General features: G+C 45.4%; 1 protein-coding gene across 5 annotated transcripts in view; it reads right to left on the minus strand.

Annotated features, from left to right (window-relative positions):
• MACF1 (microtubule actin crosslinking factor 1) overlaps positions 1–25,575 on the minus strand; it is a 1,146,281-nt gene that overhangs the window by 878,516 nt on the left and 242,190 nt on the right. For all 5 annotated transcript variants that reach the window (XM_085648361.1, XM_085648360.1, XM_085648359.1 and 2 more), the window contains one exon: positions 381–470. In XM_085648361.1, coding sequence (XP_085504487.1) covers positions 381–470 — 90 coding nt within the window. The remainder of the gene's footprint in view (positions 1–380; positions 471–25,575) is intronic.

Raw genomic sequence — 25,575 nt, forward strand, 5'->3', positions numbered from 1 at the left:
ATAAAGTGAACTCCGGGTCCTAGAGTCTTTCTTGGGAGTCCATCGCGAATGCCGGAGTTACATGACCAAATACCAAGGCCACCCTGTCTATATTCCGCTTCATGCCGTTTGTTGCACCCCCTACATTTCCTGTCTCTTTATCACATCCCTGCAGGTTCGTTTTCATGCTTGCCATCTCCCTGCGTCATTGTTTTCCCATCTTTCACCCTTTTCTGCCTTCCCCTTGATACAGTTCAGAGTAAAATGATGACGAAAACCTGGTGCCCACCACTTGCATAAATCAAGCACTGCCTGAAAGATCGCAGGGACAGACACGTGACAGGAAGTGACGTAAGACATATGTGCTCGCACCTGGAGCGACGCATACTTGACGCACTCACCAGTTTCACGCCGGACAGAACCTCGAGCAGCGAGATCAGGTTATGCCCGTCACGGAGGTCCTCGTACAGATCATTGATGTGTTTCCGAACCTGGCAGGAGAAAGCAAAGAGTGCATTTTAATACGGACACGGATAATTACAGCTGTAATGCAAATCAACGCCATTGTTGTTAAACGTAATTTCTGTTTTCAGTTTTTCATATTTTGCAAACTTTCCTAAACTATTTTTCAGCCCGACGACAATTGTTCTTTGCAAAATCTGCAAAAATTCTAGATAGAGATGACAAGGACAGCGATGACGAGGACACAGGACAACAGGTGAAGGGTCATAACATAGGGCATGAAGGTTCATAACAAGGGGGAAGGGTCGTAGCAAGGGGCATGACGGGTCATAACAAGGGGCATGACGGGTCATAACAAGGGGCATGACGGGTCATAACAAGGGGCATGACGGGTCATAACAAGGGACACGAGGGTCCATAAAGGCACAAGGTGCAAGTAATACGATGAATGAGTAAGTAGTAACAAGGTTCATACGGGGAAGCACCAATGAGTACGAATTGGCAGGGTGCATGAGGAAGAAATAACAAGGGACACAATGATAATGGTAAAGTAACTAGGGACACGAGGAAGAGGTAAACAGCATAAGTAACTTGTCATGAGCAGAAACAAATAACGGCAAATACCAATGGCATGGGAAAGTAACACCGGCATGCCAGGCAAAGTTATAGAAACACAGGCATGAGAGGGAAGAAGAGGAGGGTGGGGTAAGGCATAGGGGATCCAAAAAAAATAGATATAAAGGGAAATATCAAAGGGCAAAATGGAAAATGATGGGGGGGGTTCAATGATAGGAGAAACTGTGGCTGGTGGTCGGAAAGATACACGATGGCTTGTGGGAAAGGACAGGGCAGGGGGCATGCAATACAGCAGCAAGAGAAGCAAAGACAGGGCTCAATAGGGAGTGACAGGGCTCAATATCGAGTGACAGAGGGCAAGAGGGTGGAACACAGAGTGAGACCAGTGATACTATGTATAAGAGAAACAAGCATTGGCATAGCCAATAGGTCTCGCCTTTGGGACCTTATAAGTGTTTAGCCATACATCAGTTGCATAACTAAATGCTTATATGGTCCCAAAAGCGAGACCTATTGGTTATGCAAAGCGGCCCTGCGGCCGCGAAAGTTAAAGTAATCGCGGTAAAGCGCGGCGCGCGCGCCCGCACACCTGCACTGTAGCTCTAGGCTGTCCTGGTCGCACTTTTTGGAGCCCTCTCAATAAGTCTCACCAGACCAGCGCATGCGCTGGGTCAGGCGAGACCTGAAAGGCACAGATCATGAGAGGAAGTGGTATGGTCGGTGGGAGAAGGGGATTAGTATGAACATCAGCAAGTTACAAGAAGTAACAACATAAGCACAAAAGAGTGGCACAGATCACCAGGGTAGCAGAATGGGCATTTTCAGGAATTCCGTCCACAAGAGGAGGCAGAGAAGAACAAAAAGAACACGACACAGGCATTCAAAGAAGTAACACTGCATGCCAGAAGCGTCAAATGGACGTGTAAGCGCCAGGGGCGTGAGAGAAAGAGAGCGCAGGAGACAGAGAATAAAAGAATGAAGGAGTCCCTGATAGAGAGTCAGAAAAGTTCCCTTCGGAATGAGTCTTACCTGTAATATTAGTTCTCCGGCATGGGATCTTTAAGAGTCATGACTTTGCTATATTCCCCGAAGTGGCGAACCATACACAGGATATAGAACAGGGTCTAGCTGACTCTTCAGATTTGGATTGAAGCCAGCTCTTTAAACAGTCCGAGCTTTACTAAGACTAAAGGCACCCCCAACCTCAGGCAACAATTACAACTCAGTTGCTTTCTGTCGAAACATTTTAATAACCCAATCCAAAGTTGGGGTGTCTGAGTGGGCTGCCTGCATGTGAATACTAGGAGAATATTTGTGCTAAAGAACTCCTGCCACAGACACGTAACCTTTCCTGCTCCAGCATAGAATCATCTTCAGATTAAAAACATAAGAGTGGTAAAGTCAGTAAGACTCAAATAGGGAAGAAGGCCTTTAAGTGTTAACTCCTCGAAGGGTTTTAAGGGATGCATACTCCCCCATTGGGTTATTAAGGTCATCATAACATAAATAGAAATATTTACCGAACATATTCCTAGGTTTCCACATGATCACTACCCAGCTCTCCGATGGGGAGCTCATTACTTGTGCGAATCAACCAGGTAAGAAGGACACATTATTTTTAAGCAGAACATTTTTTTCAAGCCTCAGTCCTTTTGGAAACCATTTGGTTAGTTCCGGCTTGCTGTTAATCACCACTTCATACGTCAGCAAAAGTTTCTCCAACGGAGATGTACAAGACCGCATCATATGAAAAGATAATTTACAATTTATGGACTAAGCTGATACTTTTCTTCTTATATGGTCCTCTTTTTGCAAGAGCCCCCCTCCAATTTCCATATAGTTCGCTTACTCATTACTATCATTGTAATTTCTACCCCTCCCTCATCTTTCTGCCCTGCTTTTATAGTTTCCATCTCTTCCCTTTTTTCCTACTTACTTCTTCCCTTTCTCTCTTTACTTTCTTCCTTCTATAGCTAGTTCTCTCACCCACTGCCTCCCTTTTCAATTTCTATTAAATTTTATATACAAGTATTGTTTGCTATTGGTGCATTTGATATAATTAACTTTTATATATCATTACAGGTATATTCTGGACTTGCATGTCACCGTATTTGCTGTCATTACTCAATTGTACCAATAAAATTATACAAAAAAAGATTCTCCAACACTTAAAAGTCTTTCATCCTATTCACAAAACTTAGGATCACCCATTTAGCATATAAAGTATGCTAAACTTGTGAAGACTAGAAAAGACTGTTTAAAAGAATGGACTTTTAACTTTGGGTGGTTGGAAGCAGCTGAATTGATCTCTCTGAGCCGAGGAGGAGCACCAGACAGTGGCCGAGAGGAGCATCGTAGTGAAAATATTGCTGTGTTTTTAGTGAAAATAACAGAATGCCAGCGAGCCTCTCTGTAATGGGCAATCAGTAACATTTTTGCCACTCCTGTCCTGGCTGAGAGTAGGTTACAAAGAGGGAGGGTTTCCAAATAAACTTCAATCCCCCAAGCCCCACCGACCACCACATTTCTGATAAAGGATCACCCTGTGGATACTTTTTTACTTTAGGGCGATCAGGCTGCCCATGGCATGTTATCATTCCTGCATTTGATTTCATTTTCATGGATCAATTCTATTTCTGTAGATATATTAAGGAACATGCACACAACCCCATCCTAACACCAGGGGGCTGGAGAACAGTGGAAAGAAGAAAAGCTGTAAAATATCCCTACCACACCCCACCGACCTCCCCCACTCACTTGCTGCAGAACACATTACGCGCCTCTTCCTTTTCTCTCCCCAAGTAGGGCCACACTATTAGGCTAACATACTAAAGGTAACTCACTTGGACGCCTGTCGGTTACTGTTGGAAATGGCCCTTTTTGCAGGGCTATCGCCAAACTTTTTGCTTCTTCCTCCTATTTTTTTCCTGACCCATTGTTGTTGACTGTAGGACTCTGGACACTTTACCACTGCTGATCGGTGCTAAAGTGCATATGCTCTCTGTGTAAATTGTGAACATGAATGGTTCTCCCTGATTGGCATATTTGATTTACCAGTAGGTCCTTAGTAGAATGCACTAAGTGTGCCAGGGCTAGTAAATCAAATACTACTAGTGGGCCTGCAGCACTGATTGTGCCACCCACATGAGTAGCCCTGAAAATTTGTCTCAGGCCTGCCACCGCGGTGCCTGCGCGCAGTTTGTTAACTGCCATGTCGACATGGCAAGTGCACCCACTTGCCAGGACCTAACCTTCCCTTTTCTTACATATAGGGCACGTCTATGGTAGGCCTAAGGTACCCCCCAGGGCAGGGTGCAATGTATGTGAAAGGTAGGACATGTACTGATGTGTGTAAAATGTCCTGATAGTGAAATACTGCCAATTTCGTTTTTCACTATTGAAAGGCTATCTTGCCCCATAGGACAGAATGGGGACTGGTTTGTAATGTTTTACAAGCATATCTTCCCATAGGGATAAGACAGAGAAATGGAGTTTAGTATCCCTGAACTCAGGATTTGATAACACATCTTTTAGTAAAGATGGTTTTTAAATTGTGTGTTTGAAAATACCACTTTTTAGAAAGTGGCTATTTTCTTGTTCAACCATCCTGTATGCCTATGCCGTTTGTGGATTGACTGTCTGGCTTTGGAGGGGCTGGGGAGGTGCAGTGGCTCCAGGAGTCTGGATGAGTCAGCACTAGGCTGAATAGGCCTGATCTGCATTTGGAGTGGTGGGAGGAGTAGCACCTGTACCTGAGTAGGGATGTGCCTGCCTTCCACAATGCTGGCTCCGCCCCCTGTGGTGTGTCTGGAGCCAAGCCTCACACTGACAATGGATGTTATTGTGCACTTGCAGAGTGCCCCCCAGAACTGGTTTGAACTGGGCTCAGACCCCCTTGCACAAAGAGAACAAAGATATTTTGGGGTATAAGTATCAGACCCAAAACCCCAGACTTTAGATCATTCCTGGAATTCAAGAGGAACCTGTGCCAAGGAGAAGAGCTGGGGAGACTGAGGAGGAGTACTGCCCCTGCTGTGTGTCTGGGGTTGGCCTGCAGTTGCTGTTTCTGCCAAGGAAAGGAGAAGGACTTTGCGGTGTCCGCTGCTTGAAGGAGATCTCCAAGGGCCTGAAGTGAGCTGGCCTCCTATTCTGAAGTCTCGGGGACAAAAAAGACTTCATGCAAATCTGCTGGTGCTGCTGGACCCTGCCATCTGTGAGTCTTACCCTTGCCTGAGGTGCCTCCTTCCAGTTATAAGGCCTCAGAGGTGGGTTTTGCAGCTAATCCCTGCAAGAACCGGCGCAAAGTCTCTCGGAACCGATGCCGGACGATGCGAAGCCTCACCGAGTCTCGCCGGGTGACGCGAAGTCTCGCCACGCAGCCCCCAGCACCCATGCCGGACGGCGCAAAACCTCGCAGAGCGACGCATCACCTCCAGTGTGTCACGCATCGTACCTGTGCACAAAGCTTTCCACGGATCACCCACAGACCAGAACCGTCTTGGATTTTGACGCCTCACTTCCCCCTACAGTCCGGTTTCTGCGCATCATTTCTCCTGTGTGCAGCAGAACTGTCGCCTCGCCTCCCCAAGGACTCAGGAACTGACACATCGCTGTGTTTTCCAACGCTTCCTTTCTCTGTGACTGTTTGGCCTTGTGAATTTTGACGCATCTTCAGGTACTTTGTGTAAAAGTCACGCATCCATAGGTTTCTAAAGTACAAGTTCTTAAAACCTTTTGAAAGTCCTATTTTTAAGAACTTGTATTTTTTTTTTGTCGTTTTGGTCTTGTTTAGTTTAGATAGAGATACTTTATTTTTCTAAACTAGTGTGGTGTCCTTTTGTGGCGTTTTCGCAGTGTTACTGTGTGTGTTGGTACAAATACTTTACACATTGTCTTAGGGATAAACCTGTCTGCTCGTGCCAAGCTACCAAGGGAGTGAGCAGGGGTTATCTAAAGTGTGTATCCTCCTTACCCTGACTAGAAGCAAGGGTCCCTATCTGGACAAAGGTACCTACCTCTGCCAACTAGAGACCCCCCTTTCTAACTGTTACCATTATACCTTCTGATTGAGAGGAGACTCTATAGGCAATAGCTTAAGGGCATGTTAGTTCATAAAGTTAAAAGACCCGAACAAATCTTTATAAAAGAAACAGAATAAAGAGTCAATGATATTTGGTGGGCGGGTCTCCGATCTACTGGAAGGTGAAACAGAGAATTTATCTGAAAATCTGCAGATTACTCAAAATCAAACTCATTCAATAGTGGAGGAACTCTCAGCTTCCAAAAGACGAATCAAATATTTAGAGCAAAATGCAGATGCCTAGAAAGTCAATTCTGATCTATCATGGCTGTGACTCCATGTTTTTTTATTGAAATAGTAACAAATGCCAAGTCCAGTGCTTTTACTCTATTTAACAATCAAATATCATTAGTATCATGAAATATGGCCAGGCTGCATAAGTTGAAAATAAAAGTCTTGAGAGCACCACAGTCACCTATCTTCAAGAAACATGGGTATTGCTGATTTTGAGTAGACTCCTGCTATGTTTTCCATTGTCCAGCCACCAATGCTTTCCGGGGCCTAGTGAAAGGGGGAGGATTACCATTCTCTTAATGACTAAATTGGATTGGCTTAACCTGCATACTCCATGTGCTAATAATTATGTAGACTGCTTGAGGACTGATTTTACATCCACCCAGGAACCAAACGTTTCTTTTTTTTACTCATTATGAACACTTATATTCCCCCTGGCCAGCAATGCAATGATATTTTAGTACATGTATTTGAATTTATTAATGGAAAAAAGCCCTGATCATTCTTGGGTCATGCAAAATGTTTATAGTTCTATAGGTAAAAGACATTTTAACCATTTACTAAATATTTATAATTGAAAGATTCCTCCAATTCTTATGTATGCACTAGAATACATTCCTATATCGTCTTAGTATTTCTTAGACTCATATGAAAGTAAGACTTTATGTAAATTTCTGAGTTTGTGTATGGTGATCCTTGTTCAGATCCTCAGATTAGAGCTTGGTGTATCCAATGTCTGTGTGTGTCCTAGCAAATGTAATCTGTGTAGCTACAAGCTATATTACATGGGCCAGTTGGAGCCATAAAGTCTTTACTCCTCTCCTGTTTTGACACTAGACTGGCTAAGGTAATGACTTTTCACACACATGTAAATTTTACTTTGGAGACTTTCAGTAGTAGTAAGGTGGTTTTAAAAAGTTCATCCCCAGGTCAGTTATGGCTTTTTCTTAAAGTCTAAAGTGAGAGATTAAGCCTTTCTCAAGATATAAGACACTTTGTCACCTTGAAATTGTATAGAAATGTTATCTCTGGGAATAGTTTTGGTGTGCGTAACCATACCTTTTTTTAATCTCCCATAAAGTGAATGGAAAAGCATCCTTCTAACACTCTAAAAGCAAGCTAGAATCGTCAAATATCAGACTCTGGATCACGCAATTGATATAGATTTGGTACCCAAAATCTATTCCACCTCCTCCATCTATGTTTAGCTCCGAGTGATATTAGAAATTGTTTTATATGTATCCCTCAAAAGTGAATTTAATATATCAACTCACAAAGAATTGTTGCATTTTATTTCACACGCTCTTTGCCCACAGATTTGTTATTAGATATTTATATTTTTCTAGGAGCTTTTAACTGTGTTTTAAAAATAAAATGTCCAGTTTGTTTGGATATTGATGCGCCAGAAGGTGGCGATGTGCTCTGTTGCTGTAATAAATTGTTGCTCCTGTATTACATTGTTGAATGCAGCTTGGTGTGGCATGATCCAGCGAGAAGTACATGGAAGTAGTAAGCGTGATCATATGCAGCTAGGCACAAAGCTCCCCTTTGAATGCGAAAGTTTGATTAGAGCAGTTGGGGCATTTTGCAGCTGCCGCAGACGTAACAAATCCAGAGCGGTGGGAAGAATGGGGCCCAAAGCGTCTGGCACAGGGACCTATAATCAACAAGCATTTGAAATGCAATAGGTCTCGCATTACTGAAAGTTTGCGCTATTGGCGTTGCTAATAATAATGCAACACCAATAGCTCAAACTTTCAGTAATGCAAGAGCTATTGCATTGCAAATCAATCAAAATATCAGCGCTTTAGCTTTAAACATCTTAAGCAAATGCGCGGGTGCCGCATTTGCTTCAAAAGTAAGGAAATAGAAAAAAAAGGCATGGGGACGAATTTTAAAATTTACTTATTTACTTCTGAAGCAATTGCGGCACTCGCGCTTAGGTTAAGATGTTGAAAGCTAAAGCGCGGGTGCCGCCATTGTAACATAAGTAAATAAGTAGAAAAAAAGGCATGTGGCCTCTGTCAGCGATCGCATCGAACGAAAGAAAAGTGCAGCTGCCATTATTCCAGCTGAGGTGTGCCGCCCTGGTTAAATACATTTTTTTTTTTAAGAAAGTATTGCGGTAGAGCGTGTCCTGCCTGCAACAGCAGGCAGGAGAAAGCCATTTAAGAAAATAGTGCTCCGAGGTTGTAATTAAAAGTTACAGAATAACAAAACATGTAACAGGGGATGTCCTCATGGGAGGTTACAAGAAGAGAAAAGGCGGTAGTAAGTCTATTGACCAATGAAAAGCCGCCATTTACAAAGGACAGTGACAGGAGCCAAATAAAAAGATGGGCAGAGCTTCATGCTCATATTTTGAATAAAGCATGTCTCAAAGAGACAGCGCAAGCTCTGCCTAGGCGAGACCTAAAAAGGCCAAGGAACCCCAGCCTCATTATTCGGACTGGCGTGGCAGTGGGAGAGAATCCTGGGAGCAGTTCAGTTTTCCAGACTGGTCGACACCCACCTCTAAGAGGAAAGGTGGACTCGGTGGAGAAAAGGGAGAAAGGAGGCCCCTCTCCCATGGGACCTCGGGCGCTTTAATCATTGAGCTACTGTGCAACCCAGCGGGGGGGGCCCAGCATTCGATGGGGTCTGAGGCCAAATTAGAGAATACAGTTTGGGTGCTTCAGGGAGAGCCTGGGCAGCAGGTGGTGCCAACTGGAGAGGGGAAAGAAGGAAAAAGGTGGTATGGCTGAGGAGGGTCACCCTGATGGACAGCATAAAGGTAATCTACTATGCCGCTCCCTTACCTCTTGAAACAGGATGTGACGCGGCTGTGGCTGCACAGATAACCGTGGATGTCTTAATAGACTCGAATGCTGGCTCTAAAGCTAAGGTGGGAGAGGTGCCAACTAGTGGCGAGGGTGATCCCTGGCCCGGGGAAGGGGGCTATGCAAGCCATTCTCTCCCTCATAAGCTCATTAGGCATGACAAAAGCCCTTATATGCTGGTGTGAGGAAAACTGGCTCATGCCTGGTTGGAAATTAGTGCTTTTTTTCTGTCGGATGGAACAGAGTAGTCTGTAGAAGACTCTGAGGTGTCCAGTGAACCTAGTGATAGCATTCTTAATGACCTTGGTGAGGGTATTCCTTCTTTAACAGCCCGCATGGGTGCTAAAAAGAACAGGCGGTAAGCTGCAGCAGGGAAGGTCCTAAAATGGTACTACTCACAAACAGAGCAACTGGTCGGCGCCATAGCTAAGGCTCCGCAAGCGACTGTCAACTCGAATCCCCCTACTTTAGAGGCTATGTACCAGTGCATTATGACGCATCTGGAAGAAACCCAGTTGGACAGCCGTAGATCTCAAGCACTGACTCGCAAGTTACAAGGATTCATTTGTAAAGTGGCTAAGTAATGCACCGATATAACTGAGCGATTGTCTGATCTGGAAACCAAGGCTCCAGCTCTTGAATCAGATGTTGCGAGTGCTTGAGGGCAGATCGAGGCACATGAGGCACCATTAGTCGATATCCAGTGGAAACTGGAGGATCAGGAAAATTGTCAAAGTAGGAATAACCTTCGGGTCTTAGGAGTAGCTGTAGGTAAAGAAGGGTTGGATACACTACTATATGTGGTAGACCTATTTCATCAGGCCTTTCCTCAACTGGAGGGCTGGAATTGAGCTCAGGAGATTCAGCGTGCACATGGAATCCTGTTGGTTCAGAAGCAACTCAAGACGAAAGCCGGAAAGCCACAGGCAATCCTGGCCTATATGACCTTCTGCGGAGACCAGCAATATATGAGAAAGCAGGGCCAGATGCCAAAAGTACTGCGGGGGACTGCTCTTTTGCCATATAACTGTCGAAAGGCGCTGGAGGCTGCACCAGTTTATTAAACCCTTCCAGGAGAAGGCGGCTTAGGCGTTTTTGTTGAATCCCGTACAACTGTAGATGGTCTGGAATAACAAAGTCCAGATGTTCACTTCCGAGATTACAGCAAAATAAATTCTGGAGGATACGAACGGTTAATAAATGGGGAGTCTTGGGAACGGGGAAGCTCGATGTAGGGGGATACTATGTTGCAATGTTTATGCTGTGACCAGGTCGGTGCACTTTTTTTGTGAATTCCTTTTAAGGGGTTTGCATGCTTGCGAGGGTGGCGGATGGAGAGGGTACTCACATCCCAACAGACCAATGTGTGATCTTTTTGCTTCTCACCGGTGGGGGGGATGGGAGGTGCAGGGGTAGTGGTACGGGGGGAGTTATGGGGGGTAGGGTGGAGGGTGGAGCAGAAAACACCAAAAAGTGAGCAAATGTATAATTAAACTCCAAGACAAAGAAAATGGGTGGAGTACAGTGACCCAGCTGTTGAAGGGTATAGTGATGGGTAGCATGATGTGGGCTGGTTTTGGCTGTGTGTCATAGGAAGAAACAGGGTGGTGGAGAGGTTTTGTCTCTGTAACCATCTGGGTTCAATATGATGCAAGCAGGTAAACTTACTCTCTGTTCAGTGAACGCAGGGGGTTTAAATGATAATTCCAAGCGGCAAAGGGTGGCAGAAATACTAAGAACCCTGGGATCCTATATTTTCTGTAAACAAGAGACTAATATTCCTGGGGGAAGAGGGAGCTGTTGAAAATGAGGGGGCACTCCCTTCTTGCGTACACAACTCTGAGCACCTCTATCAGGGGTTTAGCTGTATTGACAAAAGGGTATGTCCGGCCTGGAAAGCACAGGTTAGAAGATACATTGGGTAGATGGGTGGTTATGGAGTGTCAGGTCGCAGGGGCTACATTTACCATCTGCTCAATATATGGCTCTAACAGGATGAGGCAATTATCTTGGAGGTTCTGCGAGTGGAGTTAGTGACTTGGCCTATCCTGCTGATTGTTTGTGGGATCTTAATCTGCATCTGGAGGTCGGCAGGAAACTTGAGGTCCGATATCAGGGGAGAAAGCCACAGGTATAAAGAGCTCTGTGGCATCTAATGGGTAGCCACGGGCAGGTGGTATACTTATTTTTCATCCCCCGACCAAAAATATGTCGGGCTGGATTAGTTTTGGATATCCGGCCTGCTTAGTGGAGCAGGTATCGGGCATCCAATGTTTTTTTCTGACCATAACCCTTTAGTCTTGGAACTTTCTGGGCTGGGGGGGAAATCAGGACTCAGGGCAGATGGACATTTGATAGGAAGTGGTTGTTAAATGCCCAGTATGTTGATCACATTAAAAGTTGGATAATTGAATTTCTAGAAATTAATAGATTTAGTGCCTCAAGGCGGGCAGTTTGGGATGCTTCGAAGGCTGGGGTGAAAGGCGAAACCATTAACTTCATGGCTCATGCCAGGAAACGCAGGCCAAGGAAATTGATGGGTTACATGAGCAGTTAAATGCCTTGGAACTGCATTACATGAAGGGGGTAGCATCAGGTCACGATGTATCAGAGTGCCTACAGAAAATAGTAGTGGTGAAAGCAATTATTAAACAATTAACTACACTCGGAAATTGCGGAAAGGTTTCAGGCATACAGAGCTGAAAGCTATGAATATGGAGAGTCAGTGGCTAGACTACTGGCCCTTCGTAGTCAGCAAAGGGAGTTTGATAGGAATATCGATAGCATCAAAAGGGATGATGGCTCCTCAGCCCTAGAGCCGGCAGATATTGTCACAGTATTCAAGGATTACCGGGCTTTATATCGAGAGGATTGTACACAAACTCTAACCCAAATAGAAGATCTATTAGAAGAGGGAGGGGACAGGTAGAGGCGGTGGTGATTAAGCTATTAGAGGCAGATATGACGCTAGAGGAAGTCTCTAGTGTGATCAACTCCCTGGCACCTGGCTATGTGGAAGGTACTGACAAGATACCCTTAGAATTCTACAAACCGTTTTACACAGAGATTGCCACGGTCCTGCTGGATACATTTGTGGGGGTTCAACGGGGGAGGGGGGGGAGGGGTCCGCCATCTACTTGGCAGTGCACAGACATTTTACTTTTTAGGAAGAAGGATAAGCCACTGGACAATCCCAGCGACTATAGTCCTATCTCCTTGATTAATTCCAACACTAAATTATACTCCAAGATACTCGTGGTACGCATGGGGTGGGTCAAAGCCCAGATGGTTTTCCCCTGGCAGCATGGGATTATACCCGGCAGGGGGAAAACTGAACAAGTCAGGCATTCGATCATAGTATTTGATGTTGCTGAAGTGACGAGAGAACCTATGGCTATGATTCTCCTCGATGCAGAAAAAGCATTTGACAGAGTATCCTGGAGCTATCATTGGGTAGTGTTAAAGCTCAAGGGGTTCAGTCCAGGGCTTATTAAGGCCTTAAGAAACTCTGTATAATTTCCCATTTGTGTAGCTTCAAATTATGGGACTAGAGTCAGGAAGGATAGTTATCACCAGGGGAGAATGGGGAGCCTCTGCTCCCCCATTCTCTTCGCCTTGCATATTGATCCATTCATAGAACAATTATAAGTACCCGTATTATTAAGCCAGTGAGGGTAAATAACTACGAAACAAAGGTATTAGCATACGCTGATGATATTGCAATAATCACACCTGACCCCATAAGCGCCATATTAGAGGTGGAGAAACTAGCAGAGGAATTCACGGCAATTTCTGTATACCACCACAAGAGGAAAAAAACACACATTGTATGCACTGATAATGTAGTCATGCTAGACACCCAGAGGATTGAGAATGCTATGTATCTGGGAATTAGGATATCCCCTAAGATTGGCTCTATCCATGAGATCAACTTTAACTCAGTTTTGAGCATGATTAGCACAGAGCTATGGTGTATTGATGGCCTGCATCTTACCCTGGTGGGAAGTTGCAATGTGTTAAAGATGGCAGTGCTGCCGAGACTGCTTTATCTGTTTAGAACAATACCCCTCGAGCCAGAAGCGTCAGTGCTCAGGAAGCTGGATGCCATCTGTGTGGCAGTATAAAAGGACAAGGCGGGCTCTTAAATGTTTTAGCTCTACCACATGAATAGGGGTGCTCCCAGTTTTTTGCTCTATTAGTGGGCAATGCTTCTGCAGCGCAGATGGGGGTGCTTTTTGCGGCAGAGAGGGGTAGGATGGAAGGCTCAGTGCAGTGCTCAGGGCCACAAACTATCTATGAGCTAGCCCTAGGGGGATTGGCATGGAGAGGTCTTCTGAGGCAGATTGAAACAAGCTACTATAAAAAGGTGAGATTCAAGACCGTGATGGCAGCCTGGAATGTTTGGAGCATGGTGAAGAAGTAGCTGGGCGTCGAACGATTTAGTTGGCATACCCTATTGTGGCAATCCCCAGAACTACGGGCAATATTCCACGACGGGATATGTAAGCAGTGGGAGGACGCTGGGTAGGCTGGGGGACCTCTTCTTGGGTGGTGGAGGCAGGGGGGGGGGGGGCAGCTGTGCCCTTTAGTGATCTACAGCAGGAATTTGGACTGGGGGTTAGGACTTTCTGCAGGTCAGGGATTACCTGAAGTAAGATAAAAGAAGGAGCGATCTTGATTGAGAGAATCCCCCGTCTAGATATAGCCCAGCTTCCACCCAGTAAGATCGGTCAGATTTATAGAATCCTGATTGATATGGTACTGGACGACCTAGAAACACGATGCAAGGTGAGCGGAGACACTGGGGGAGGAAGTTGTCGTTTTACGGGCCTCAACAGGGATCAGGAAAATACTTCTAATGTCTAGCTTAAGATCTCAACATTATCAAACCCTGTTTAACCTTTATTACACACCCACTAAGCTGTTCAGTTGGGAAAAGAGGGATAATGGAGCAGTGCCCGCGCTATGGTGTGGGGCCAGCCGACATGGCTCATATGTTTTATGGCTGTGGGAGGTTGCTGTCTTTTAAGGAGGGTATTGAAGCCTTCTGGAAGGAGCTGTTCGGAATTGATAGCCAAATCAGTCCAGCCTCAATGCTGTTGGGCTTCGATAAGGGCCTTGCTGGAGATTGGGGTCAGCTGTACTTTGCGTTTATTTCCATGGCAATAGCACATCTTTTGATAGCAACAGCATGGAAAGGTACAGAGCCTCCTACTCCACAACTATGGTTTGGGCGCTTGCTAAGTATGTATAATTTGGCGATGGCTTTGTATAATTTTAAGAGGAGGAGGGCGAGAAGGCAGGGAAGAAGGATCTGGTCTCCTTTGATAGATTGGTTTGGAGACAATCTGGGCCTTGATGACTGGTTATGGGCTGATCCAGTTGCTTTTGGGGAGTAGAATGATATATTGGGCCGTGTTTTGGTGTATATGATTATTGAATCTTAAGGTATTAACAAGGGCTCTACTGGTATGGATTGATTTCAATGAACTAGCTAGCTAAGTGATTGATTGTTGATCTGGCTGGATTTGCAAAGGGTTAGATGCTAATTCTCTTCCCTTCTTTTTTCTTTCTTACTCTCCAATTCCTTGTCTGAGGTAGAAAGATATGAAATATTTGACAATTTAGATGAATTGTTTTTCTCCACGGCGATAATGAGCTGGATTGATTGGCCTTCCTTTTAATAATGATGAGCTGGATTCCTTATGTATTTATTGCTCCTTTTTTGGAAATAAAATATTTTTTTGTAAAAGGAGGTATACCAGGCAGCTCTCAGTTGAGCGCACGCACAAAGTGTGTGCTTTGCAGGGGAATGCTTAACTGGCACTAAAGTCTATTCATGAAGGACCTATTTCCATTGGGCCAGAAAAGTCAGCCTTGACCAGGGTCGGACTGGCCGTAGCGGGCACTGGGCGTTTCCCTGGTGGGCCGGAGGGGTGGGGGATGGTTTTGGGCCCAGGGGTAGAGGGGGGGGGGGGCTGTTTTGTTAATGGGGACAGGTTTTGCAGCAGTGCTGCAATATCAGGCCCCTGAAACAAAAGGGGGAGATGTGCTTCTCATTAGCACCCCTGGGCTCCTGGGGCCGTCGAGCAGCAATCGGCCAGGTCTGGCTGCTGTTCCTAGTCCAGCCCTGGCCTTGACCTCCAACAGTGATGAGCATCATGGACTCCTTCTTGGAGGGGTGCATTTTTCACCTTTTTCAACAGAGCGTGGTGGACCTTGATCAGGAAAGCTAAAAAAGCTTTCTCGCAGGCTAAAGGCAGACTCCTTTGTGAAAAACAGAACAGTATCTTTTTCCATCCTGGAGATACGACGATACTCACATTTCTGAGAAAGGCATTCCCAAGTAAATAAATGCACAATTAGAAGTATGAAAGGGTCCACGAAGGATTCAACTGAGTTAATTAAAATGTCTAAGTCCATTTTACAAAGCAGAATCGGCAGTCTATCAGAGCGCCTTGTTTTGAATGTCTAATAGCAAAAGTCACAGCAGTACACTGGAGAAGGCAGGATTTCTTCCAGTTCACAAGAAAGCCAGGCCATCATCTTCTGCAGAGCTGACAAGAAGGCTCCAACATGACTGTACAGATGGATCGGGTCTCCTACACCCAATTTGGGAAGTCAATTCTGTTCTTCTGTTTCTGAACCATCTGGCTCGCTGTGCAAACTTGCAAATGGTCTCCGAGTTTCTTACTTTGATCTCAGGCCTGCGAGAGCAAGCATCGATGTTCCCTGAAAAGTCCATTACTCATGCCAAGATCTCAACACAACATTCTCCGAAAACTGAAACCCTTGCTTTCCCCTTTGTGGAGTCGTTTCTTGCTGTAACACCAAGATACTAAGACCACATCCTTACTGCCAAAGCCCGTCCTCAACATTAAGAAACAAAACAGTTTTTTGCCTCTAACAATCGTTTGAAGGTTGAACTGTCAATAATGCGCTTCTGTGCTCTAGTGGCCGAGTCACTAAGGTCCACGTGTCTTTCTCAAAGTTTAAAATGATGGGCTTCCACCACAGGCACGTGCGTGAGATTTCCTTATATGGTCCTCTTGTGCTACATTTCTTACACCTCATGATTAAATTGTGATTTTCCTGCCTGGCCTGCGTGAGCATGAGAGGAAGCTGCTTAGCGTCTCTCCAACTTCCCGAGAAGGCTCACATGTGAATCTATAAGTACTGAAGATACAAAACTACTGTTAAATATAAATACCTTTTCTTTTGCAGTATGAATCTACTACAGATTTACATGCTGGGCAGTTTTCGCGTAGTCATGAGTTCGAAGATGGTAACAAGGGTGAAGTTCTATTAAGCACACTTAAATACCTCTTGCCTCACCTGTGTGCTTTTTCTTGTCAAAGCACAAACACAGGATTCTCTCGTATCAATGTGAACTGAATTCCAAGTTGCCACCATGCCTGTGTCATGTATGGATAAGTTCTCAGAAATGCTGTTGTTGCACCCTTTGTGGAGGTATCTTGTTGAAGGTAATATTCTCTTCAGCCTTGCAAAAAAAGTTTCAATTACTGGGATTCTGAACAGGAACCCGTGCGCAAAGTATGTAAAGGCCTACAGATTGCCTAACAAATCTTGACTATACATTCACCTATTGTATTATCTAGCCCTTCTAACTGTACCTCTGACTTTGCCAGGCACAGTAAATAATGTGTTAGGTTTACCTAACTCATTGATCTTACTTCAACCTGGTATTGGAAATAGGGATCATGCCTTGTGGCTTTGACTTGCACTTTTGTATTTGAAATTAGTAACTGCAGATTAAAACTATGTTCTCGGTAACAATGAAACTACTGTCATTTCCTTTAGTACACATAGCCCTTTTTAGGTCTCGCTGAGTCAGCGCGCATGTGCTGCTGGGAGAGACTTTAGTAAGGGCTTTAAAAAATGCTACCGCAGGCTACAGCTTGCAGTGCATGTGCGCGGGCGCGCACTTGAGCAGAGGCGCCATATGCCGTGATTACTGCTGCGCGCACAACACTCGCATGCATGCGCTGCAAGCTGTGGCCGGCGGTAGCATTTTTCGTTAACTTCCTTGTTTTGTAGCTTACCTCCTCATTATCACGGTTCTGATGGCCTTCTTTTTCTATTTCCTGTCTCCTTCCGCCCCCAGCTCTTGCGCCAGCAGCTGTAGAGCCATACCTTCCACGCCCTTTCCATCTCCCACTGTTCCTCCGGTGCCACCCGGAATGGGCTCCCAGAGGGAGACTGGGCCTTACGCAATGCTGCCTCTCGCAAGGATTAAGGAGAGGTATTTGTCATGAAGCCCCAGCAGTAGCGGGAGCTGCACTCTGCGCCTGCGGTAACCCTGGCATCTCCACAGCAACACAGCGTCTCCCCTTCCGCTTGAATAATCTGCGGCCGCCCCGCAGGCCAATGGAAGATAACCTTAGCTGTCCATCAAATCCGGCTTCTTACCCTCACTCACAGTGTCACGGGCACCGCGGCCTGTACCCTCACATCTCACACGACCACTCGGTGCTCACACTGGCTCTCTCCCTTAGTACTGCGTCATCAGTGCCTCCCACGGCGACCCCCTCTTCCAATAGACCATCCACCCAGAACAGCAGCCCTTCTCTCCCTTTCACCCCACAGAAACCGCGCCTCACTCTCATAACTTACATGCCGTCCGTTCTTACCCACACACCAGCACTTACACTACCTCTCATCTTCTGATTTTGAGAACAGAACACTGTAACACAGGCTCCCACTCGGTTTAGCGGGCGGAATTAGCGGCGAACATTTAATCAAGTATATTTTTAATTAACAATGATTTTTACTTGGCTAATCTTTGCACATGCGAATTTTGCACTTCAGCACTTAAAACTGGGCTTTGATATTTTAGTCTGCAGCACCTCGCACCCTACGATCTCCCCGGTCCACCGCCAGTCATTAGCGGACTGTTCGAAGTGGAGGGTGATCTCTGGGTACGGCCATCATTGATGAGGTGCTCTACTTCCTGGTTGGGCCATCTAGAACCACCATCTTGTTTGGGTTTGCGGTCTAGCCTTCCGCTACTCAAACAGGCAGGGCAACATGAATGGAGGTAATGGCGCGCGCGCGCAGCGGGCGCGCCGATGGCGCGCCAAAGGCAAGCCCGTCTGCGCCCGTCCGTGCCCAGATCGCGCCAAGCGCCAGAACCTTTGGTCCTGGAACGTTACATCACAACTATATTATTGAATATTCCCGTGAGGAATTACTCGCATTAAAACAAGGTAACGCATCTGAAATAATCGGTGTTTCGCCTATTGTTCCTCCATACACTTTGCCACTGGCGCCCATAAATTTATATCAACCCTCCACAATAGCCAAACTGAGTATTCACTGCCTGCTTCTTAACACCAGATCTCTGGTGAAACATCAATTAGAGCTTCACGAACTTGCTCTCACGTTAAACATAGATATTGCCTTTCTAACAGAAACATGGGCAGATGAGAGCTCCGGCCCTGATATTATTGCTGCCACAACCCCCGGATACACTATCGCTAGATCCGATAGGCAACATAAAAGAGGTGGAGGTTTGGCGATTTTGCACCGGGACCACTACAAGGGTAGATTTGAACCACTACAATTGTTGGACCTTGAAGCTATGACATTCTCAATCGAACCCCCAGACTCACTTGCTATTAAAGGAGTTCTGTTGTATCGTCCTCCAGGAGATAGAAATGGCTTCATAGACAAACTTAGCTCCATTATGGAAACCGTTATTACTAACGAAAACTATACGGTGCTGGGAGATTTTAATTTCCACTTAGAAAATATGGAAGATCCTAATACACGTAAACTCATTGACATAATGGACTCATTTGGACTGTCCTTAGTCAGTAAAGGTCCTACACATAAAGCAGGTCACATGCTGGATGGCATATTTTCCAATTGGGAAAATTTTAGGTTAGCCCCATCCCTTCCACTAACCTGGTCAGATCACTGGGCAGTTACCTGGTCTATGATGACCATAAAATTAGGACAACACAGACCAACTACTCTACATACCACCAGTAGAGCCTGGCACAGAATTAAAACAGATGGTTTGGCGGAGGCAATTATCACTGCCCCGTGCCAACTCGAGCTGGGTGAAGACGCTGAGCGCAATATTGATATCCTCTCAGACTGGCTACACACCATACTAGATAGAATAATCCCCATTTCTCGAGCATCTAAAAAAGAAAGGAAGCTGTCCCAACCTTGGTACAATGAGAAGCTAAGGTTATCCAGGCAAGAATGCCGCAGACAGGAACAAAAATGGCGAAGAAATTATGAGGCAGTTGAGAAGATAGCATACAAAGTGAAACTTGCTAAACATAAAAAAGATATAATCACAGCAAAAACTGACTTTCACGAAAAAAATAAGAACTGCCTGTGACACCAACAAAGCTCTCTTTTCAGTGATCAACAGGTTGGTTAAGCCTAATAACAATGAATACAGTCAGGATTTCTGTAATGGGCTGGCAATTTTTTTAAAGAAAAAGGTGACAGATATCTACGATTTGTTCACTAGCACCGATAGTCAAAATAATCCCAAAGCCAACATCAAGAAAGATCTAACTAGTTTCTCTGAATTTATACAGCCACTAGATGAACAACTATCGGACCTTATTTTATCAAACAAGTCAGGATCACCCTACGATCCTTGCCCGCCCAACATAATGCATTTAATTCCTACACAAATGACAAAGTGCTTGGGTCCCATCATTAAGATAGTATTTACCAGCGGAATCTTCCCGACTCAATGGAAACGGACTTCCATTCTTCCTCTCTTGAAGAAAGACAACCTTGATAGCTCGGAACCTGGTAACTACCGCCCCATTGCAAGACTACCCTTTGCTGCTAAATGTATTGAAAACATATTGAATAAACAAATAACTCAGCATATCGAATCTAATGCCCTGCTAGATGAAACGCAACATGGTTTTAGGAAGAATCACAGCACAGAGTCGGCCCTAATTACAGCCACTGAGGACATTCGGTCTATTTTAGACATAGGGGGTACGGCCGCTCTGGTGCTGCTGAATCTCTCGGCGGCCTTTGATACGGTCAGCCATGAGATCTTGGCTGACCGTATGCAAGAGGCAGGAATTAACCTCTTCTATGCCCATGACGAGATAGTCTCGTCATGGAGCGCGGTTGCGCTGTGCCCATGACGAGACTATCTCGTCATGGACCCCGCCCGCTAATACAATGCCCGGCACAGGAGGGGGAAAGGGCGGGGCACTGAAGGGGTTAAAGGCTCGGCACTTGAACTTTTGAAATCTTTTCGGAGCAATCGGCAATTTAATGTAGCAATGGGGTCGGCAACCTCTAAACAATTTTCACTACCTTGTGGAGTGCCGCAGGGATCAGCCCTGAGCCCTACGCTCTTCAATCTATATATGGCACCGCTTGCCTCAATAGTAAAAAAAGCAGGTTTTGTTTTGGCTCCCTATGCTGACGACACACAGATCGTTGTGTCCCTAACCAAGGAAGAAAAGCACCCGGGTGAGGGATTCAAAATCTGCATGAAGAATGTGAGTGATTGGATGGATGTCAACTGTTTGAAGTTGAATGCAACAAAAACAGAGGTAATCATCTTGGGTAACAAACCTGCCCTTTGGACATCAAATTGGTGGCCACCTGCTTTGGGGGTGCTACCAACACCCGCTACCAAAACCAAGGACCTGGGTATCATCATTGACAAAGAACTTAAAGCTCAAGTCAACAAAGTCACAGCTATCTCTTTTTGTGCCATTAGGCTAATTAACAAAATAAAGCACTTCATACCAGAGGATCTCCTGAAAACAGTGACCTTGGCTCTGGTCCTCTTTAGATTTCTGTAATAGCCTCTACTTTACCATCAATTCAGGTTTAATCAATAGGCTCCAGGTGGTACAGAATGCGGCAGCTCGCCTCATTATGAATATCCCCAAGCACGTCTCAGCCAAAGAAGCCATAAAGAAATTGCATTGGCTTCCAGTCAGGCAAAGGTGTAAATTCAAGGTCCTATGTTTGGCTTTTAAGTCACTACATAATCTGGGACCAGCACAGTTCAGGAACAAACTAAAATGGTATGTTCCCAATAGGACCCTACGGTCTGGAACAGCCAGGAACATGGTTATCTCCCCTTTTAAAAAAATAACGTGGGGAGGCAGGAGTCTTTTTAGATCTGCAGCTTTGCTTTGAACACACTTCCCACCTCTCTTAAATCCGCTTCCTCTTTGGTTCACTTTAGGAAAGACCTGAAAACATGGCTGTTTACACAAACCATCTAATCCGCTTAACCAGACGACAACCTGTGCTTTCTGTCCCACTGTTCTTTTATCAGGCATAGCGCCAAGATGCCTCAGGGTATATGCTGCGCTTTATAAATTTAATTCAATTCAATTCAATTCTTGATCCCACAGCAACAGTCTATCCTATCCCAGGCGTCCCACGCTAAGTCTATTTCAACTCCTGCATTCCACAATGACAGTCTCTCCCGCCTCATACATCCTATAATGACAATATCTCTCGTCTCCTGCGTCCCATACTCAGTGTCTCTCATCTCCTGCATCCCACACTGACAGTCTCATTTGCTGCATCCTACATGACAGTCTCCCACGCCTCGTACACCCCGCAATTACAATCTCTTCCGTCTCCTGCACCCCACACTGATGGTCTCTCTCGTTCCTGCACTCCACACTGGCGGCCTCTCTCATCTCCTGCACACCACACTGGCGGTCTCTCATCTCCTGCACTCCACACTGGCGATCTCTCTCAGTTTCTGGATCTTACGCTGCAGTCTCTCATCTCCAGCATTCTACACTGACACTCTTTCATCCTGCATGTCTCAGCCACCTTTTAAATCATCTACGCGCTCCACCAGACAAAGGAACCACAAAGCTTTGCTGGGCGGCTGTAACTGTCAATGCCTAGAGCGTGAGCGTGAAAACAAATATCTAGAGCTCGTGAAACAAACACCCTACAGTTGTAACCAGGGCTTTAAGTGGGATGAAAAAACTGGAGGGTCTCTCAAAGGGGCGTGGCCAATGTAATTAAGGGCGTGGCTTAAAACACGTATGCAAAAAATCTGTGCTAAGCATAGTGTGTCCCCCCCCCCCCCGACTTTTATTCTGCTGTTTCTGTCATTGCATCTAGATATATGATACAACAAGTAATATTATACCTACAACAAGTTACGACTAATAGCGTTGTCAATGGTTGATAGTGGCATAAGATAAATAAGCAGCAACTATGGCTGGTATATCATATTGGAAAAGCTTCCACTTAAAGCCCTGGTGACACCACAACAATATTGCTGCTCCTGAGTTTCAAAAAGAGAAGGGAAATCCAGAGAGAAAATGACTCTCTTTAAAGATGTCCCTTCCCCTACAACGCTCACTTGGTATGACGTTATGCCGTAACTTCTTTTAGTGAGAAGTGAGCAGTGTGAGCACTCGCACATCGATGTGCTTGCTGTCTCAAAACGGGTCTCTATCGGGCTCTGTTTTGCGCCCTGGCACTTATTTCCGGACTGTAGTAACAGCAGACTGCTGTCACTGCAGTCCAGAAAAAACACAGACCGCCTGTGCCAGGGCACAAAACAGAGCTCGATAAAGACCCGTTTCGAGGCCTCCTTAAAACAAGCATTTGCAATGCAATAGGTCCCGCATTATAAAAGTGTGAGCAGTTGACATTGCTAATAATAATGCAACACTAGCTATTGGCATTGTAAATGATAATGGCATTTATTTATGTGTTTGCTTTATAAAATAGATAAAAAAATGCATTGTCATGAACAATGACAATAGCTTAAACTTTTGCACTCGGAGAGACTTTAGTAAGGGCTTTAAAAAATACTACCGCCGGCTACAGCTTGCAGTGCATGTGCGCGCGCTTCAGCAGAGGCGCCATATGGCGTGATTACTGCTGCACTAGCGCACATGCACTGCAAGCTGTGGCCGGCGGTAGAATATTTAACTTGCTAATCGTGGCACCGGTGCTTTACTTTTAACATTAAAAGTAAAGCGCCAGTGCCGCGATTTTAGCAAAAGTAAAGAAATAGAAACAAACATGTATTTCTTTACTTTTGCTATTATCGCGGCACCCACGCTTTACTTTTAATGTTAAAAGTAAAGCACCGGTGCCACGATTAGAAAGAAAACAAGCATTGGCATAGCCGATAGGTCTCCCCTTTGGGACCTTATAAGTGTTTAGCCATGCAACAGTTGCATAACTAAATACTTAAAAGGTCCCAAAAGCGCGACCTATTGGCTATGCCAATGCTTGTTCTGAGAGGCAGAGATGACCAAACTCAGTGACTTAATAAGGCAAGCTGCTCGTTCATTGATTTAGAGTTCCCATGCTTTCCACTCTCCCGGGTGTTGCAGTAAGAAGCATGGGTGGGCGCCCCGAATTTTTTGAGTGACGCAAAATATATTACGTGAGAGTACTAGATCTATTGTGCCCATGCCGACAAAATGAAGACCACTGTCGACGCCCCGAATTTTTTGAGTGACGCAAAATATATTACGTGAGAGTACTAGATCTATTGTGCCCATGCCGACAAAATGAAGACCACTGTCGATGATTACCGGTTTTATCAGTGACAGCAAAAGAAATGCACATATAAATATCCTGAACCATATTTTCAATAACGTATTGCTTAAGTATGGCTATGATTCTAAATCCGGTTACTCGATGCAAGGAAACAGCAACAGTGGGAAGCTGAAGTTCCCTCCCATGGTTGCTCCACCATAAATAAACCCTAGGCTGCTCTGATGGCTCACGATGAGGCTTTTAGTTCTGGTCGGGCTCTCTGGCCCGGAGAACAGCAAGCACGGCATTGGGCTATGGCGAGGGAGGGAGGGAGGGCACAGCTGGAGGCAGGGACACAGGACAGGAGACTAGATATTTGTATATATTTAGGTGGGTGCGGCCCGAAGAAAGGGTGGTTAGGGAGGATGGCAAGACTCCAGTTTTTTTTATTTTTTATCTTGGGTGGAGGGGAGTGGCAAATGCAGGAGGCCTAAAGTGGTAGTTAGTAGACCAGGTACTTTTTTTTAGTATGAAGTTGGGGTGGTAATGTTAAGGGTGATGTTGTGGGTGGCTAAATAACAGGTTTGTCTTTTGGGGGGAGGGGGTTAGAGGGTGTGATTACAAGAGGGTGGTGGGGTGGGGGGCAGGACACCAGTTGTTTCACGGCGCAGGGGTCTAAAGCGGGTGTGTACCCCAGTGACTCTTCTATCCCTGCATGGCTGTTGACAGCACAGACAAATGATTTCAGTAGACCCATAACATAACATTGTATATAAGTAACTGTGAAGGGGGTGTTTTTCACCTTTAGCTCTTGTCATGCCCCTCAGTGAAAAATAACCCCGCTGTTCACTGCTACCCATCTATAATTTTACACAACCTGGTTGCTTTCAGTGGGTAATTGGATGCAAAGTATGTGCATTTTCTGTTTACACTGGTTGCACATGCAAATAGATCCATGTGTGGTGTGCTGCATTCCCAACTGTGTCCTGATCTGGTTCCTGCTTGTGCTAACCTTGTGCATCTGTGGGTTGTTTGTTTTCTACACTTGGTCCCTTCTGTTCAGTGAGAATGATGGTTCTCACCATAGGCCAACTAGCAAATGCTGTGTAATTATGTAAGGCCTCGGTTTCCTATTTCAGCAAGTGGCTGTACTGTCTGCGGGAATTATCTCTATACCTTGTGTTTATGTCAGACTGAAATTAGTTAAGTGAATGGGCCAATGACCTGAGATTAAAAGAAATTCAGTGCTTAGTTTCCCAAATTAAGAAGCGCAGAGACCCAAACATTTTTTTTTTCCGAAGCCTGCTGCTAGTTCTTCAGAATGCCAAGACTGCAGAATACGAAGGCTGCCTGGTCTGGACTTCACCTCATACCTCTCTCTTCCATGACCTGACACTTCCTGCCTCTGTTTCATTCTTACAGGTTAATTTTCATCCCTGCATCCTCAGTTTGTCGCTGTTAATTTTTCTTGCTCTTCACCCTCCTTGCTATCTCTTGCTCTGGGTCAAAGATTGAGGATGAAAAATAGGACTTTGGTCTCCAACAATGACCAGCAGGCACCAACACCAGCAACCAAGGGCACACATTGAGCATGCAGTTGGGACTACATTTGTCCATCTGCCCGGCACGGTCGAGACCATTATGTGAGCCTCTCAGCCCATAAGGATTGCCCGTAAGGACTGGACCACTCTGAAGCCCCTGAGGTTCAGCATCTGTGGACATTCTTACTTGTAATAGATTGTGCACTGACTGCCAATGTCAGGACTTCTCTGCCCTGGTTAGTAAACCCACGAGGTTGTTCTCATCCTCCTAAACTGTTAAGGATTCTGTCTGGAGCCCCTTTCAGAGGCCATGTGTGTAAGTACGTTCAGTAGCTGACGAATGACAATGTCAGCGCCAATCTCAGGTACTCCGTAACTCCAG

This window comes from Triturus cristatus, chromosome 3_2, assembly GCF_964204655.1.
Source record: "Triturus cristatus chromosome 3_2, aTriCri1.1, whole genome shotgun sequence".
Taxonomy (NCBI): Eukaryota; Metazoa; Chordata; class Amphibia; order Caudata; family Salamandridae; genus Triturus; species Triturus cristatus.